This window comes from Coregonus lavaretus, assembly GCF_964263955.1.
Source record: "Coregonus lavaretus genome assembly, chromosome: 6".
Lineage (NCBI taxonomy): Eukaryota > Metazoa > Chordata > Actinopteri > Salmoniformes > Salmonidae > Coregonus > Coregonus lavaretus.
In genome coordinates this window covers 29,932,692-29,951,095 of record NC_139993.1, presented here as the reverse complement: position 1 = coordinate 29,951,095, position 18,404 = coordinate 29,932,692, and the positions used below count along the sequence as shown (strand labels likewise).

At 43.7% G+C, this 18,404-nt stretch overlaps 1 protein-coding gene across 1 annotated transcript in view; it reads left to right on the top strand.

Annotated features, from left to right (window-relative positions):
* LOC311131634 (paralemmin-1-like) overlaps positions 1 to 17,117 on the top strand; it is a 66,086-nt gene extending 48,969 nt beyond the window's left edge. The window contains exons 4-10 of the mRNA XM_084164722.1: positions 4,435 to 4,556; positions 8,250 to 8,358; positions 9,512 to 9,533; positions 9,667 to 9,762; positions 10,214 to 10,291; positions 13,122 to 13,253; positions 16,406 to 17,117. Of these exons, the coding sequence (XP_084020848.1) occupies positions 4,435 to 4,556; positions 8,250 to 8,358; positions 9,512 to 9,533; positions 9,667 to 9,762; positions 10,214 to 10,291; positions 13,122 to 13,253; positions 16,406 to 17,010 (1,164 nt within the window). The 3' untranslated portion in view covers positions 17,011 to 17,117. The remainder of the gene's footprint in view (positions 1 to 4,434; positions 4,557 to 8,249; positions 8,359 to 9,511; positions 9,534 to 9,666; positions 9,763 to 10,213; positions 10,292 to 13,121; positions 13,254 to 16,405) is intronic.
* Positions 17,118 to 18,404: the final 1,287 nt, after the last annotated feature.

Here is an 18,404-nt window from a genome sequence, read left to right as displayed (position 1 = left end):
TCGTTCAATGACGGGACAGACCAAGGCGCAGCGTGATATACGTACATGTTTATTCAACTAAATAAACACACGACAAAAACAATAAACGAAACGTGAAGTCCTAAGGTAGATACAACAAACCTTAACCGGAACAAGATCCCACAACTCAATAGTGCCAATAGGCTGCCTAAGTATTGTCCCCAATCAGAGACAACGAGCGACAGCTGCCTCTGATTGGGAACCACACTGGCCAACATAGATCCACACATACTAGAATATACAACATAGAACATACACAACAAAGAATATACACACCCTGACTCAACATATAAGAGTCCCCTGAGTCAGGGCGTGACAGTACCCCCCCCCCCCCCCCCTCCCAAAGGTGCGGACTCCGACCGCACAACATAAACATAACAGGGTAGGGGCCGGGTGGGCATTCCGCCTCGGGCATTCCGCCTCGGGGCTGACGTCATGGTCTGGACTGGAGCCGCTGACCAGAGCTGGACTGGGCACCGGTGGAACGGACTGCTCTGGCTCCGGAGTGGAGCCGCTGACCGGAGCTGGATCAGGCACCGGTGGAGCGGACTGCTCTGGCTCCGGAGTGGAGCCGCTGACCGGAGCTGGACTGGACCCCGGTGGAGCGGACTGCTCTGGCTCCAGAGTGGCGCAGCTGACCGGAGCTGGATCAGGCACCGTTGGAGCGGACTGCTCTGGCTCCGGAGTGGAGCAGCTGACCGGAGCTGGATCAGGCACCGGTGGAGCGGACTGCTCTGGCTCCGGAGTGGAACAGCTGACCGGCACTGGATCAGGCACCGGTGGAGCGGACTGCTCTGGCTCCGGAGTGGAGCAGCTGACCGGTGCCGGACCAGGCACCGGTGGAACGGGCACGGGCCGTGCCGGACTGGACAAACGCACCACTGGTCTGGTGCGAGGAGCAGGCACGGGCCGGACCGGACTAGGAACACGCACCACAGGCTTGGTGCGAGGAACAGGAACGGGCCGGGCCGGACTGGCGACGCGCACCACTGGCTTGGTGCGAGGAGCAGGAACAGGCCGGGCCGGGCTGGCGACGCGCACCACTGACTTGGTGCGAGGAGAAGGAACAGGCCGGGCCGGACTGGCGACGCGCACCACTGGCTTGGTGCGAGGAGCAGGAACAGGCCGGGCCGGGCTGGCGACGCGCACCACTGGCTTTGTGCGAGGAGCAGGTACAGGCCGGGCCGGGCTGGCGACGCGCACCATTGGCTTGGTGCGAGGAGCAGGAACAAGCCAGGCCGGGCCGGGCTGGCGACGCGCACCACTGGCTTGGTGCGAGGAGCAGGAACAGGCCGGGCCGGACTGTGGAGGCGGACTGGAGGCCTAGAGCGGAGAGCTGGCACAACCCGTCCTGGCTGGCTGCCCACTTTCGCACTACACGTGCGGGGTGCTGGCACAGGACGCACTGGGCTGTGCACGCGCACTGGCGATACAGTTCGTAGAACTGGCGCAGGATATGCGGGACCGAGGAGGCGTACTGGAGACCAGGAGCGTTGAGCCGGCACACCCCGTCCTGGCTGGATGCCCATCTTCGCACGGCACGTGCGTGGTGCAAGCACAGGACATACAGGACTGTGCCGGCGCACTGACGACACAGTACGTAGCTCCGCATAACACGGAGCTTGCCCAGTCATACGCCTCTTCGCGTGAGTACGGGGAGTTGGCTCTGCTCTAACCCTAGGCTCCGCCAACCACCCCGTGTGCCCCCCCAAATTGTTTTATTGGGGCTGCTTCTCCGGCTTCCTCCTCGACCCGCCTCCTCCGTGTTGCCGTTGCTTCTCTCCTGCCTGGGCATCTAACTTAGCCCATGGTCCTTTCCCCGCAAATATCTCCTCCCATGACCACAAATTGGCCACCTGTGACATGGCCATCCGCTCCGCCTCGGCACACTGCTTGGTCCTCGTTTGGTGGGATCTTTTGTCACGTTCGTTGAATGACGGGTCAGACCAAGGTGCAGCGTGATATACGTACATGTTTATTAAACCAAATAAACACAACGACAAAACAACAAACTAAACGAAACGTGAAGTCCAAGGTAGCACACACAACATACCTTACACGGAACAAGATCCCACAACTCAGTAGTGCCAATAGGCTGCCTAAGTATGGTCCCCAATCAGAGACAACGAGCGACAGCTGCCTCTGATTGGGAACCACACCGGCCAACATAGATCCACACATACTAGAATATACAACATAGAACATACACAACAAAGAATATACACACCCTGACTCAACATATAAGAGTCCCTTGAGTCAGGGCGTGACAATCATGTCTTTGTCAGTGGGCAAACGTACAAAATCAGCAGGGGATAAAATACTTTTTTCCCTCACTGTATATTTGAGTTATTACATTTTTATAAATGTTGTAACATTTTTCTTTTCACTTTGACATTATGTAGTATTTTGTGTAGATCCCCCAAAAAATCACAACTAAATCCATTTCAATCCCACTTTCTCATGCAACAAAATGTGAAGAATTCCGAGGGGGTTGAATAATTATGATACCCACTGTATTGATACAGTTGAAGTCGGAAGTTTACATACACTTAGGTTGGAGTCATTAAAACTTGTTTTTCAACCACTCCACAAATGTCTTGTTAACAAACTATAGTTTTGGCAAGTCGGTTAGGACATCTACTTTGTGCATGACACAAGTAATTTTTACAACAATTGTTTACAGACAGATTATTTCACTTATAATTCACTGTATCACAATTCCAGTGGGTCAGAAGTTTACATACACTAAGTTGACTGTGCCGTTAAACAGCTTGGAAAATTCCAGAAAATGATGTCATGGCTTTAGAAGCTTCTGATAGGCTAATTGACATAATTTCAGTCAATTGGAGGTGTACCTGTGGATGTATTTCAAGGCCTACCTTCAAACTCAGTGCCTCTTTGCTTGACATCATGGGAAAATCTAAAGAAATCAGCCAAGACCTCAGAAAAAACATTGTAGACCTCCACAAGTCTGGTTCATCCTTGGGAGCAATTTTGAAACACCTGAAGGTACCACGTTCATCTGTACAAACAATAGTACGCAAGTATAAACACCATGGGACCCCGCAGCCGTCATACCGCTCAAGAAGGAGACGTGTTCTGTCTCCTAGAGATGAACGTACTTTGGTGCGAAAAGTGCAAATCAATCCCAGAACAACAGCAAAGGACCTTGTGAAGATGCTGGAGGAAACAGGTACAAAAGTATCTATATCCACAGTAAAACGAGTCCTATATCGACATAACCTGAAAGGCCCCTCAGCAAGGAAGAAGCCACTGCTCCTAAACCACCATAAGAAAGCCAGACTACTATTTGCAACTGCACATGGGGACAAAGATTCTACTTTTTGGAGAAATGTCCTCTGGTCTGATGAAACAAAAATAGAACCATAATGACCATCGTTATGTTTGGAGGAAAAAGGGGGTTGCTTGCAAGCCGAAGAACACCATCCCAACCGTGAAGCACGGGGGTGGCAGCATCATGCTGTGGGGGTGCTTTGCTGCAGGAGGGACTGGTGCACTTCACAAAATAGATGGCATCATGAGGAAGGAAAATGATGTGGATATATTGAAGCAACATCTCAAGACATCAGTCAGGAAGTTAAAGCTTGGTCGCAAATGGGTCTTCCAAATGGACAATGACCACAAGCATACTTCCAAAGTTGTGGCAAAATGGCTTAAGGACAACAAAGTCAAGGTATTGAAGTGGCCATCACAAAACCTTGACCTCAATCCTATAGAAAATTTGTGGGCAGAAATGAAAAAGCGTGTGCGAGCAAGGCTTCCAGTTGAAGCTCGCATCCGTTACAAGACCATGGTCCTTGCCTATGGATAGGATGAAGTAATCCTTCTAGCCCCCCCCCCCCCCCCCAAAAAAAAAGTAAATAAAAAAAAAAAAAGTTGTAAAGTGGTTAACCCACTGGCTATAGGGTGAATGCACCAATTTGTAAGTCGCTCTGGATAAGAGCGTCTGCTAAATGACTTAAATGTAAATGTAAATGTACAAACCTGACTCAGTTACACCAGCTCTGTCAGGAGGAATGGGCCAAAATTCACCCAACTTATTGTGGGAAGCTTGTGGAAGGCTACCTGAAACGTTTGACTCAAGTTAAACAATTTAAAGGCAATGCTACCAAATACTAATTGAGTGTATGTAAACTTCTTACCCACTGGGAATGTGATGAAATAAATAAAAGCTGAAATAAATAATTCTCTCTACTATTATTCTGACATTTCATATTCTTAAAATAAAGTGGTGATCCTAACTGACCTAAGACAGGGAATTTTTACTAGGATTAAATGTCAGGAATTGTGAAAAACTGAGTTTAAATGTATTTGGCTAAGGTGTATGTAAACTTCTGACTTCAACTGTATTAATAATCCGTGATTGATGTTCCTATGTTCTTCTGTCCTGTCCAGCAAAAGTCCCTGAGGGAAAGATGGCTGCTGGATGGAGCTGCTGGCTCGGAGCAGGACGAGGCCAAGAAACAGCTGGCGGAGGACGAGGCCAAGCTCAAGGGGATGGAAGAGAACATCATTAGGTATGTCTACAACCCTGGAAAACTGGTGTACCTACCAGTGGCGGTCGGTGATGTTTTTTTAATGAGCAGGGCCTTATTTCTATTACGGCATATTGGATGACTGTCATTCATATTCCTTTCACCAAGCTCAATGTAACATCGATAGGTTTAGGCTACTACATGTTACACAAATTTTCCCTGTACCCATCATGATGTTGCTACAACCTAGCAGTTTACAACGTAGGTGCACAGGTCGAGATAATTTTTAGTAATCAAGGTGACAGACAGTGACACATTCAATACCGCCTTGCACACTCTTGTCTGCATTTAGCTGATCTAGGCTGTAATCATTAGTCCAACAGTTATAAATGAGAGTTTCCATTGGACAAATTCAGGTATGTTTATCCCTGTTTCATTCCGTAGTCATAGTCAACATAACTAATAGAACTAACGCGTTAGTAAACCCGCTACAAACATTCAGTACAGTGTACAGTCAGAAAGCAGTTTAGCAGTTACACCGGCGGGCCTCAGTGGCAATAAATTAATAAAACCTTGACTTGGAAGGGAATCCAGTGTTGGATAGCCATAGCCAGCTACCTAACATAGCATCCCTCTCTGTTTGAGCCAGGTGTTTAAGTAGGCTAAACTAGCTAGCTGCATTCGCTAGCTAAGTGAAAGTGAAAGTTTAAAACAAATACAACCAAATATAGCTAGCTCTCTCTGTTCAACTATTGTCTTTCTCGCTCTTTGAGTCAACTACTCACAACATTTTATGCACTGCAGTGCTAGCTAGCTGTACCTTATGCTTTCAGTACTAGATTCAATCTCTAATCCTTTGATTGGGTGGACAACAGTGGTGGTCAGTGCCGTTTAAGATGAGGGAGGACAATTTTTTTTTCATGAGCATGGCCTTATTTCTATTACAGCATATTGGATGACTCATTCATATTCAATTCACCCAGTTCAATGTAACAGCGATAGGTTTAGGCTACTACATGATACTCAAATTGTCCCTATACCCATTATGAGGTTGCTACAACCTATGAATTAAAGTTTACAACGTAGGTGCACACAGGTCGACATGCAATATCGCCCTGCACACTCTTGCCTGCGTCTAGCTGATATAGGGTGTAATCATTAGTCCAACAGTTGCAAACAAGAGTTTCTATTGGACAAATTCAGGTATGTTTATCCTCGTTTTGTTCCGTTTGCTTCTGTTTAAGAAACATTTTTCATAGCACCCACGTTGTATTCCTTCTCGCATCTACAGTATGCGCTCTCTTCCTCTCACCTCTTCCCTTCGATTGTGGACTTCATTGCACAAAACATCAGCTGTATGTGACCAGGCGAAAAAACCTTTCCAAGCCATATCGCTACACACAGCCTACATCATTGTCACCATATTAGCTAAAGTAACATCATAGTCAGCATAGCTAATAGAACTAACGCGTTAATAAACCCGCTACAATCATGCAGTAACGTTACAGTGTACAGTCAGTAAGCAGTTACACCGGCTGGCCCCAGTGGTAATAAATGAGTAAAACCAAAAGCTTACCTTGACTTGGAAGAGTTCCAGTCTTGTGTTGGAAAGTCATAGCCAGCTAGCTAACATAGCATCCCTCTGTTTGAGAAGGATGTTTCAGTAGGCTAAACTAGCTAGCTGCATTTGCTAGCTAAGTAAGTGAAAGTGAAAGTGAAAAAGAATGAGGAAATCTCTCTCTATTTCTCTCTTGCTTCTCCTTCATTTTGGAAGAAATTAATTTGTTCAAAACTGTTAAACTATTGTCTTTCTCTCTCTTTGAGTCAACTACTCACCACATTTTATGCACTGCAGTGCTAGCTAGCTGTAGTTGATGCTTTCAGTACTAGATTAATTCTCAGATCCTTTGATTGGGTTGACAAAATATCAGTTCATGCTGCAAGAGCTCTGATAGGTTGGAGGACGTCCTCTGTAAGTTGTCATAATTACTGTGCATGTCTATGGAAGGGGATGAGAACCATGAGCCTCCTAGATTTTGTATTGAAGTCAATGTACCCAGAGGAGGACAGAAGCTAGCTACACCATGGTGCTACCCTACAGAGTGCTGCTGAGGCTACTGTAGACCATTGCAAAATAGTGAGTTTTAATCAATTATATGGTGAAGTTAATGAATCTATTTAGTCTAGTTTTATCTAAAAAGCATACTTTTTTAAATGTTTCACTTTAAAAAAAAAAAAAAGAAGAAATTTACTGATTAGGATTGTCCTCCCCTTCCTCCTCTGAGGAGCCTCCACTGGTACCTACTTCCTATACATGTTTCTAGATTCATTGTATGTCTTTATTTAACCAGTCTTTAACCAGGCAAAACGTGCTCTTAACTTATAAAAACGGATAAGATCTTGATATCCTATTCTCTCTATATAATCTTGCCATGCCCGCTCACTGGCAATGTGGCCCAGTACATTTGCTATCGGTGAGATCATTTGTAATACTTCTTAGGAAATGTTTAATAAGTTGAACTCTTAGCTCGATAGGAGTACCAATATAGGATCCTAATTTGATCATTATCTTGATGCTGAGAATTTTCCTGCACAGCAGGAAATGCAAACTTGTAGTGTATTCTAAGTTTAAAAAGTATTCTAAAGTTTGTAATTTCCACTTTAAAATGTCAGACTTGATTTGCCCTACCGAAAAATGTATCTACCCCTACAAAAAATGTCCATTAGTTATAATCAACATAATATTCACATTTCCTGTTGCTGCAGGATTATTTTCCTGCTGTAGCAAACTGGCTCAAATTAAGATCCTACATCTCTATAGGCCTATCAGATAATAATAAGTGTCCTATTTCACACATGTACAAGTGTGTATTAATATTGGAAATGTGTTTTTAGCATATCCCCTCTCCCTGAGACACCCTCAGAGAGCGGGGTCACAGCAAGGGTCTGTCATTCAACGGCAACCCTGGAGCAATTAGGGTTAAGGGCCTTTCTCAAGGCCATGTCGACAGATTTTTCACCTTGTCGGCTCGGGTACAGAAAGGAGACCCAGTAGCCAAGAACAGACCACCCCTCCCTCCTCGCTCCAACCATTTTCTTTCTCACTCATAGCAAAACAGTGGTATCAATCTTCTTCCCCTGGCAATCCAATTCGCTAATAAAATTTCCTGGCTGCTGCAGTGCTGGCTGGCTGTTGGGGCTCAGACTTGGGCAACATTGGCACTAGACTGTCACACCACCCAATGAGCAACGCAAGCGAACAATTGCCGGAGCTAGGGAAAAGGCGGAATTGGAGAAAGATAAGGAGAAGCTTTTGTCCATATCCCAAATAGGTGCTTAATTCTGTTAGATAGGCCATAGTGAGGAAGGACAGTGAGGTTGTTTTGGTATTTAACAAAATGAGGACACTTAAAGAGATAGTTCACAGTTAAGTGTTTTTCTTTGATTTGGTAACTTTTCCTTCTGCACTCAGCTCATTTATTTTAGATGAAAAATACCAGTGTATCAGTTGTCTGTAATCACTTTTCCAGTGAGTGAGCACTGTGGTGGGTGTGTATGGGCTATTTTCTATTGTGTGCGTAGTTGCCAAAAATAACAAACATTTTAAATAGACAAGACAGAAATCCAAATCTGCTTTGGAATACCATGATGTGCATGACGTGCATTCTCACACTGTTTGTGTGTGTCACTGACCATGTCTGTGTGTGACTGATCACATCTCTCTCTGTTCTGCAGAATGGAGCAGGAACTGGAGGAGCTGGAGACAGGCGTGTCGGCGACCTCCACCAAAGAGAGCCTGACAGACGCAGCCATGAAGGAGGAAGCCAAGACAGCAGACAACAAAGTGAGTCTCCCTCCCCTCCTACCCCTCCGAGGGCAGCTGGACACAGCAGGTCCACCGGACACACACACACACACACACACACACACACACACACACACACACACACACACACACACACACACACACACACTGTTAGATACAGGAGTGGGGAGTGTGTTTTTATGCATGTGTGTGTATGTGTGTGCCTATGTGTGTGTGTGTGTGTGTGTGTTGGGGGGGAACGTTTGAAGTAGGGGAGTAGGAGATGGAGGAATCAGAAGGGAGGGGGAGGTTTAGGAGCCTGACACAAGCCTTGGGGCACATCTGAAAGCAAAAAAGCCCTGTGTACAGTAACTGCCCTTGTGATAAACTGACAGTGACATCTCCACTTGAGCAAATGACATCTCAATATTGTGCCATCAGTAATATCATTAGTGACAGTCCGGATAGGCCTGGAGAGTCAGACACTGGGTGCAGTGTATAGGGAACAGTTGTTGACGGGAGGGAGGCTCTTGCCCAAAGGGGAAGTCCATATTGACAGCACACACTGGGCAGCTTTTAACATGGGGGTTTCATGGCAACTGCTAGAAAAGATGCTCTGTCTCTTCGTTTTTCCCTCTTGAACTCGTTGACCCTTTTTGCGCTTTCCTCCAGAAGTCAATATCCACTTCCTCTATCCATCCTGGCACCGCTTTATTAAAAGGGAAAGTGCTTATTAAATGTGGCGTCTGTTTCTACCTCAATCGTTTTTCTTGCTTCCTTGCCGGCCATGTTTTTTGTGGCATACCTCAGTGGGAAATACTGTATGTTCCTTCGCTCAAACTAGGTTTTCAATTAAATATGTTAAATACTGTATGTGACATAATGTTCATTCATTATGTAGCGTTGCTTTTGAATAAGAGTGTCTCTTCAAGAAACAAATCTATTACCTCATAGCTGTGGGTTGTCAGTAGAACTGCTTCACTCAATCGGTGATAGCTTTTTTAGAAATTGATGTTATTCGACTGTGCGGCTGCATTGACACAATAATCCCGATGATTCATATTGCAGAAATAAACCCACCTTCTATACGTGTGTGGTGGTAATGTATTCGATGGGTTAGACACTGGATTTTCTGAGTTTAATGCGGTATGATACATGGGTTAAAATACTGTTTTCTCTCCCTCTCTCACAGGCTCTGGCAGGCACTGTGCAAGGTAATACATCTTCAGCCAGATCTTCTTCCTCATCTGTCTCCTCTTTCTCCTCTTTTACATGTCTTCTGTGTTTGTCGCTCTTTCTCTCTCCCTCCCGCTCTCTTTCTCACCCCACTTCCTTGACCGCTTATAGAGGTCAAGGAAGTTATAGAGGTCAAGGAAGTAGTGAAAGTGCACAACACCCCTCATCTGGAAAGGTCTGGAGGTGCCTCAGATAGGATGAGAGCAGGTGAGTCTCGGTACCCTGTAGCTCACAGACTGAGACACACTGTAGAGAGACATCTTATTTTTTCACTCTATATTCACTTTAGATTCTAATGTCATGCTAACCATATTAAAGTGATGTTATTCCACTCATTGTAAAACAAACATAGATATTCAATGTACCCACTCCTGTTTCATTCAGGAATATTTTAATTGATTGATAGGCAATTGATACATTATTGACTGATTATAATGAATCATGTAAGTTGCATCTGTACAATCAGACATGCAATAGAGTCCAAGTTTGTCCAAAATGGAAGATGTCTCAATAAGATTCTATTGGAGTCGTCTATCTCTATCTGTCTTTGCCCAAACCTGGCCACCTCCTCTGTGTTTGTCTCTTTCTCTCTCCTTCTCCCTCTCTCTTTCTCTATCTCCCTCTCTCTTTCTCACCCCACTTCCTTGACTGCTTGTAGAGGTCAAGGAAGTGCTCAAAGTGCACAACAGCCCTCGTCTGGACATGTCCGGAGGTGCCTCAGATATGATGAGAGCAGGTGAGTCTCGGTACCCTGTAAGCTCACAGACTGAGACACACTGTAGAGAGACATCTTAGACAAATTCTGCTCTTTCCCTCTTTTTTTATTTTCCACTCATGAACTCTGTATCTGCTTGCCTCTTTACATAGACGGCTGAATACTATATCTGATGTTAGTTTATTTTATATAATTTACTTACTTGTATCATTTTTCAAATAAATAGCACTTGGTTATTCATTAATCAGTCATTAACAAATATTCAATAGGTATGTATAGGTATTACAGTATAAGAAATCTAATATTAACCCCTAACCAAAAATCTTAATTTTGTTGTATCCTGTTTACCCATTCTGGCATCGGCTACTGGCATTAGCTGTGATGCGTGATTTGAAGGAGTCAGGCGCAGGAGGGTAAATCACAGTATACAGAGTTTATTCTGTAATCCAGCGTAACCAGTCCAGTGCGCAAAACAGACGCACTTGAACAAACATGCACACGGGGAAAAATACCCCGGCAATACAAAATACAGCTACTAATCCTCACAAAGAACAATCACCCACAAGGACAAGGGGGCAGAGGGAACACTTAAACACGTACTAATGAGGGGAATATGAACCAGGTGTGTGTAATTGACAAGACAAGACAAATGGAATGATGAGATATGGAGCGGCAGTGGCTAGTAAGCCGGTGACGACGAACGCCGAAGCCTGCCCGAACAAGGAGGGGAGGCAGCATCGGAGGAAGTCGTGACAGTAGCATCCTGGGTAACTGGATTAGGCATATAATAAATGTAAAATCTATAACGTCAATATCTAACTCCTCAGTGGAACTCATTATGTAAACACAACCAGTTTGAATGGCCCGGCAGTAGCCGAGCCATCGAATCTTAATTTTAATGGAGCTTTCATTGAATGACAGCTAAAGGATACCTATATTGTTGTCATATCAAATTTACAACACCTCAGTATAGCTCAGCATATTGTAAACACAAGCAGTTAGAAATGTCTGGGGACGACTTCATCTCCTCAGCAAAGGGTCTTTTCAGTAGTATCAAGGGGTCTCCACCTTCCTCCATCTCACATGTGGGCCTCTGTCCCCTTTAATCAAACATTTGCTTTCATCAGCCTCACAGCTCTAGAAGGATAGAGGGATTCCACTGAAGGGCTATTCTCCACAGTGAGTGAGATAGCGAGAGGGGAGAAGGAGAGGGGGCGAGTGACTAATTCGTTTTACCTCTTCAGCTCTGGTCCCCATACATCTTATCTAGAGGACCCTTGCTGAGCAGAGAGGCTACTTAATGTTTGGTTTCATAAAGACCTGCTATGATCAAATTCTCATTGCCAACGCTTTCCTGGATAAGATAGTTTTGGTAACATTTTGGTGTAATATGACCGTCAGATAGGAGCTAAATAACTAGAAACTAAGAAAGTAACACAGTATGGTTACTATACCCTGTGCATAAACAAATAATAGATATACAATAGATATCTAGTAGCTAGATTAGTTGATAGGGCACAATACAATAGAAAGGGACTTTTATATGGGGTATATATCTACCAGTTCCATGCTGTGTAATAGGATGTAGTGCCTGTTTTACTGATGTGAGTGTACATTGGCGCACTATGTGAATGTGAATGCGTGGGTGGGAAGGTAAAACAATGTTCCCTGCACAGAGTCATGTGGGAGGAAATATTTTAATGACGGACCACTCGGGTATTTCACCATTGCTAAGTGCTGTACTTTCATGACACCTTTAGGAGAACACAAAAGCAATATAAATGCCATTGAACATGTCGCATTCTCTGAAGTGCTTTGGTATATTTCATGTACTCTATTTGTTGTCACTAACATTGTGTTGTGTTTCTGTACTGTATTTTTCCCCTAATATTTGTCTTCTGTCCTAATCTTCACAATTATCAACTGTCTGTCTGTGTGTTTGCTTATCTGTATGGGTATGTGTGTGTATGAGTTTGTGTGAGTCTGTCTGTCTGTCTGCGTATTGGTCTGTTCTTGTGGACGTTCACTCTTGTGGATATTCACTGTGGTTTGTGGCTAAAGGTATTAAAACAAGTAGAATGGTATGTTTGTATAGAGTTAGCCAGGATGGTATACTGAGTATCCAGTTCTCACAGTATATCTGTTGTGTGGGGATACCCTATATGTAGTCTTTATCAGACGATGCGATGTTGCCAAGGCAACACAGCTCCGCTAAAAAGTATAATTTCTCTATCCGTCAACATGGCAGCGTTAGACTCACATAGTGGAGGCCTACTGATGACAAATGTTCGAGTTTACCTTAGTTATAGTGTATGTAGCCAAATATTGTAGCCAAGTTATTGACCATTCTCCAAAGACATGCTTCGTTAACAACCATACAGTCATTTGACTTGCCCAGATAAGCAGTCAAATGAATGTCATGAATCATAGTTGACTGTCTTCTTCATAAGATAGAGTTTGCGTATAGTCATGTGTGATAGTTACATGGGCTGTAGCTAAGTGGTATATTTGTTGGTGGAATATGGTTGTTTAGAGTGGTTGTCTGGTTTTGGCTGGTGTTATTATACGTGTGTATTGTGGAGAGACTACATGGTTATTTATAATTATGAACTATGGTTGAGTGGAACTGGTATGTCTCTAGTCTTGTTGAGTGAGAGATAATATGGCGTGTGAAAGGGCCGAGTGGTGCGACAGAGAGAAAGAGAAAAAGTGAGAAAGTGAGAGAATTCCTGTGTTCCATGGATGTGTGGTATGACAGAGAGAGAGAGAGAGAGAGAGAGAGAGAGAGAGAGAGATATGACACCTCTGCAGGCCCCTAACGTCTCCTCTTGTTGACACCCCATGCACCCAGCAATGTACTCAGTAGAGATCACCGTTGAGAGGGACAATGTCACGGGCGAGACTAAGGTGTTGTCCACCAACACCCTACTGCCCATTAACCTCTCTAGGCAAGGGGTCAAGGTGTATGAGGATTACCAGAAAGGTGATTTCCCAACATGGTTTCAACAGCAAAACAAAACACTTGGCTAAAACATGCTTTATGAGAAGTGTTAACAGTTATGATAAGAGCTAAGATCTGTGTTATGGTTTTATTAACAATAATACATTTACAGTGCCTTCAGAAAGTATTCACACCCATTTACCTTTTCCACATTTTGCTGTGTTACAGCCTGAATTTAAAATGGATTACAATGAGATTTTTTGTCACTGGCCTAAAAACAATACCCCATAATGTCATGTTTTTCGAAGTTTGTACAAATTAATAGAAAATGAAAAGCTGAAATGTCAATAAGTATTCAACCCCTTTGTTATGGCAAGCCTAAATAGTTTCAGGAGTAAAAATATGCTTAACAAGTCACATAATAAGTTGCATAGACTCTGTGTGCAATAATAGTGTTTAACATGATTTCTGAATGACTACCTCATCTCTGGACCCCACACATGCAATTATCTGTAAGGTCCCTCAGTCGAGCAGTGAATTTCGAGCATGTTGAAGTTATTAATTACACTTTGGATGGTGTATCAATACACCCAGTCACTACAAGATACAGGCATCCTTCCTAACTCAGTTGCCAGAGAGGAAGGAAACCTCTCAGGGATTTCACCATGAGGCCAATGGTGACTTTAAAACAGTTACAGAGTTTAATGGCTGTTATAGGAGAAATCTGAGGATGGATCAACAACATTGTAGTTACTCCACAATACTAACCTAACTGACAGAGTGAAAAGAAGGAAGTCTGTACAGAATAAAAAATATTCCAAAACATGCAACAAGGCACTAAAAAAGTAATACTGCAAAAAATGTGGCAAAGCAATTAACTCTTTGTCCTGAATACAAAGTGTTGTGTTTGGAGCAAATCCAATACAACACATTACTGAGTACCACTCTCCATATTTTCAAGCATAGTGGTGGCTGCATCATGTTATAGGTCCCGTGTAGCTCAGTTGGAAGAGCATGGCGCTTGCAACGCCAGGGTTGTGGGTTCGATTCCCACGGGGGGCCAGTATGAAAATGTATGCACTCACTAACTGTAAGTCGCTCTGGATAAGATCGTCTGCTAAATGACTAAAATGTAAATAGGTATGCTTATAATCGTTAAGGACTGGGGAGTTTTTCACCTTTCAGCAGGACTATAACCTAAAACACAAGGCCAAATGGAGTTGCTTACCAAGAAGACAGTGAATGTTCCTGAGTGGCCGAGTTACAGTTTTGTCTTAAATCTACTTGGAAATCTATGGCAAGACTTGAAAATGGTTGTCTAGCAATGATCAACAACCAATTTGACAGAGCTTGAAGAATTTTGAAAAGAATAATGGGTAAATGTATGAAAATGTATGTACTCACTAACTTTAAGTCGCTCTGGATACGAGCGTCTGCTAAATAACTCAAATGTAAATGTAAATGTAAATGTTGCACAATCCAGGTTTAGAAAGCTCTTAGTGACTTACCCAGAAAGACTCACAGCTGTAATTGCTGCCAAAGGTGCTTCTACAAAGTATTGACTCAGGGGTGTGAATACCTATGTAAATTTCTGTATTTCATTTTCTATAAATTTGCAAACATTTCTAAAAACACTTTGTCATTATTGGGTATTGTGTGTAAATGGATGAGAGAGAAAAATGAATGTAATCCATTTTGAATTCAGGCTGTAACACAACAAAGTGTGGAATAAGTCAAGGGGTACGAATAAGCCCCTATGAATGTTTGTCTATAGTAGAGCTGGGATGATAAATATAAAATTATTGATATCGATCAAACCAATAATTTAACAGACATTTTACTGATATCGATGCACACTATATACTTATTGTTCAATTTATAGTTATTGTGAAATTTCAGTCGATTTATCGGGATATGGATTTATGTCCATATCACCTAGCTCTAGTCTATAGGCTCTGACATGAGGTTGGAATGAAATATTTCCAGGGATTACAGTCCCCTGTAGTTCAGTTGGTAGAGCATGGCGCTTGCAACGCCAGGGTTGTGGGTTCGTTTCCCACGGGGGGCCAGTATGAAAATGTATGCACTCACTAACTGTAAGTCGCTCTGGATAAGAGCGTCTGCTAAATGACTAAAATGTAAATGTAAAATGTACGAATACTTTCGGAAGGCATTGTATAATAGTAATATAAAAAAAATGAATATATGATCTGAGATAAGTCTACCTAAAATTATAGTTATTACAGACATTGCTTGTCTGATCACAGCCATTGAAAGACATACATCTTGTAGTTCAATAAACTTGATAATGCATTTTCACTGGCCTATACAGATACTCTGTCTCATATAATGATTGGCTTGAATCCACTTATTGACTCTAGATATTATTACCTTGATATTACCACTTCTCGTAAAGTAAAAGGAATAGTTAAGCATAGCATGACACAGTGTTGCAGGGTGACCAATAAATCCAAACCAATAATTCTACTTCAATAGTTATATTTATGAATGTGAACTTGGGCTATTATGTATTGGCACAAAACACAGTCAGTACATTCAGAACTCATTTGAAATGGTCCCTTTGGTCTCCCTGTAGCACCTGTTTTAGTTCACCTGCTGGTATTGGGCATGGACCCTTCCATATACCCCACCCCGCTACAACCAATATATCCTATATAGCTCTACTCTCTCACCTCTTTTTATTGATTTTGCTCCCTGACACAGACAACAAGCACTGGGCTCGTGATGCAGCAGCTGTGGCATTCGCTTTTTTTCCCCCTGCTCTCTTTCAGCTGCTCTCCTCTCCTTGCACTCCTTGTCTGCTTTTCTCGCTCCCCTGCTTCCTTCCCTGTGATTTGACTGTGACTGGTCAGCTTCAGAGCACGTCACTGTTCCGTGAGTGGAGGTTTGTGGGAAAAAGGTATAGCGTTAAATAGCCTCCCTCTCCTTGTTTCTTGAGTATCTAACACGATTGGATAGGTGTAAGCCATTGGTCCATGACATGGCTTTGGTCAGTCCAGTCGTATCAGATCAGTGATGATTGCTTCAAGGAAGGATGCATTTTTTTTAAAATTTGAAAAGGACCTAGTTCTCCATGCTCTCATGAGGAATGCTCTGGGTGTCTTCTGTTAATGACACATCTGTCTCTCTCCTCTCTCTCCATCTCTCTCTCGCTGTCTCTTTCTCTCTCATAGTGGTACATGAGGTGAACGGGGAGAACGGGGTCCACCAGCTCAGTGCCAATGAGGTGGACGAGCTCATCCACAAAGCAGACGAGTCCATGATGAGCGACGCCACCACCGCCGGCGCCACCTCCACCGCCCCCGTCGTCCCCACTGATGCTGAGTTAGCCACAGAGCAGCAGACGACACCACAGAAGGAGATCACTGGCATGGAGGCCAAGGCAGGCGGCGCCAGTCCCCAGCCAGGTGGAGGCGAGGTGGAGGCCAGTGCCGAGAACCCCGTCACCATGGTGTTCATGGGCTACCAAAGCGTTGAGGACGAGGCGGAAACCAACAAGGTGCTGGGGCTGGAGGGCACCGTCAAGGCCGAGCTGGTGGTCATCGAGGACGGCGAGGGCAAGAAAGTGACGGTGGGGCCCACCTCCGCCACTGTGACCGTCACCGAGGGAGGCACCAAGGAAGAGCAGTTGCCCCCGCCCAACGGCAGTGCCGCCGACCCTGTTAAGACCCCCCAGGAGAAGGCCCCAGCGGGGGAGAAGGGGAGGGAGCCAGAGGGGGGCGCCACTGAGCTCAACAACAAGGAGAAGCAGCCCTGCAAGTGCTGCACCATCATGTGAGCCACCGTTGTGTGGTCGCATTCCCCCCGGGACTTGACTTTTCAAGGAGAAATGACAAACCAACAACAACCATAACGTCAAGAAAACCAACAAAAACCCACCCCTTTCCCTTTCCCCCCCTCCTGACAAAAAAAAGGCATAAATGTTCTGTATCTTTTGATAGCCGGCTGTTGTTTTCCAACTTCATTTTCATCTCCGTTTTATATATTTTATTTCATTTTTCTATCTCCTTTCATTCTTTTTACTTTTGTATTATTTTGGGTTTTGTTGTGACTTAAACGGATGCTGCCAAAGGTGAGCAATCCCTGCGTTTTCACACTGAGATTCACACTGAGATTCACACTGAGATTCACACTGAGATTCACACTGAGATTTCTGAGGGAGAGAGGAGATAGAAAAGGAAAGATAGAGGGAGAGAAAGACAGAGGAACGGGTTTGTTCACCCAGCATTGTCCAACAAGCATTTTTTTAATGACATCTCTTATACACCGTCATGAGTTTTGTAATCTTAACTTTCTGTATGAAGGACAGATATATCTCTCTATATATCTATATATATATAAATTGTTTATTTTAAAGATATATTTATTTGACTTTTTTATTTTTTGAAAATGCCCTGACAGAAGCATGTTATACATTGTGCTTTCTGTCCTCTGCTAGTGCATTTTAGATAAAAACATGGGGAAATATTTATGACTGATAAAGCTGTTAGAGAATTCTCTTGGATTTTGTTTTCCAGAAAGAAAAAAAGAAAAGTGACTTTGGAATTTCTGAGACAGACACCAACCACACTGCTATTTGAAAGTGACATGCAATGAGATGTGATATTGATGACATCAAAGTACTGTGTGCGTGTGTGTATGGGTATCCGTGCGTGTGTGTATGAACATGCATGGATGTGTGTTTGAATGTGTGTGTGTTGGATTACAATGGCCTCATTGGTCCTTATATCATCCCACACTATAATACCCACAATCCCCATCGCCTATTTTCTTTCTGGAAGAAAAAACAATACTCGCTTATTTGTTGTCATTTTCCTGCAACCAAATCAACTACACTAGTTCGACAACACTAGTAATGAATTGAATAAAATGTGTGAAGGTCTTTCATACCGAAGCTTGAGACTGATGAAATTAATGCCCCTGTGTAAGCCTTGACGTTTGTGTGGTTCACCCCCACTTAACTACATTACCCAGAATACCACTACCCCTTTAAAATAAATCATGTTGCTTACCGCTGCCTTTGTGATAACAGTATTAACTACTTTTCATTTAACTCAATGACATAATCCAAGCTCTGGCTCCTGATGTGATGACCTAGCTACCAACAGCTGTGTTTTGATATGATGGTCGGCCTGGACAGGCCCTTCCAATGTCCCAAAGACTTTCATCTGG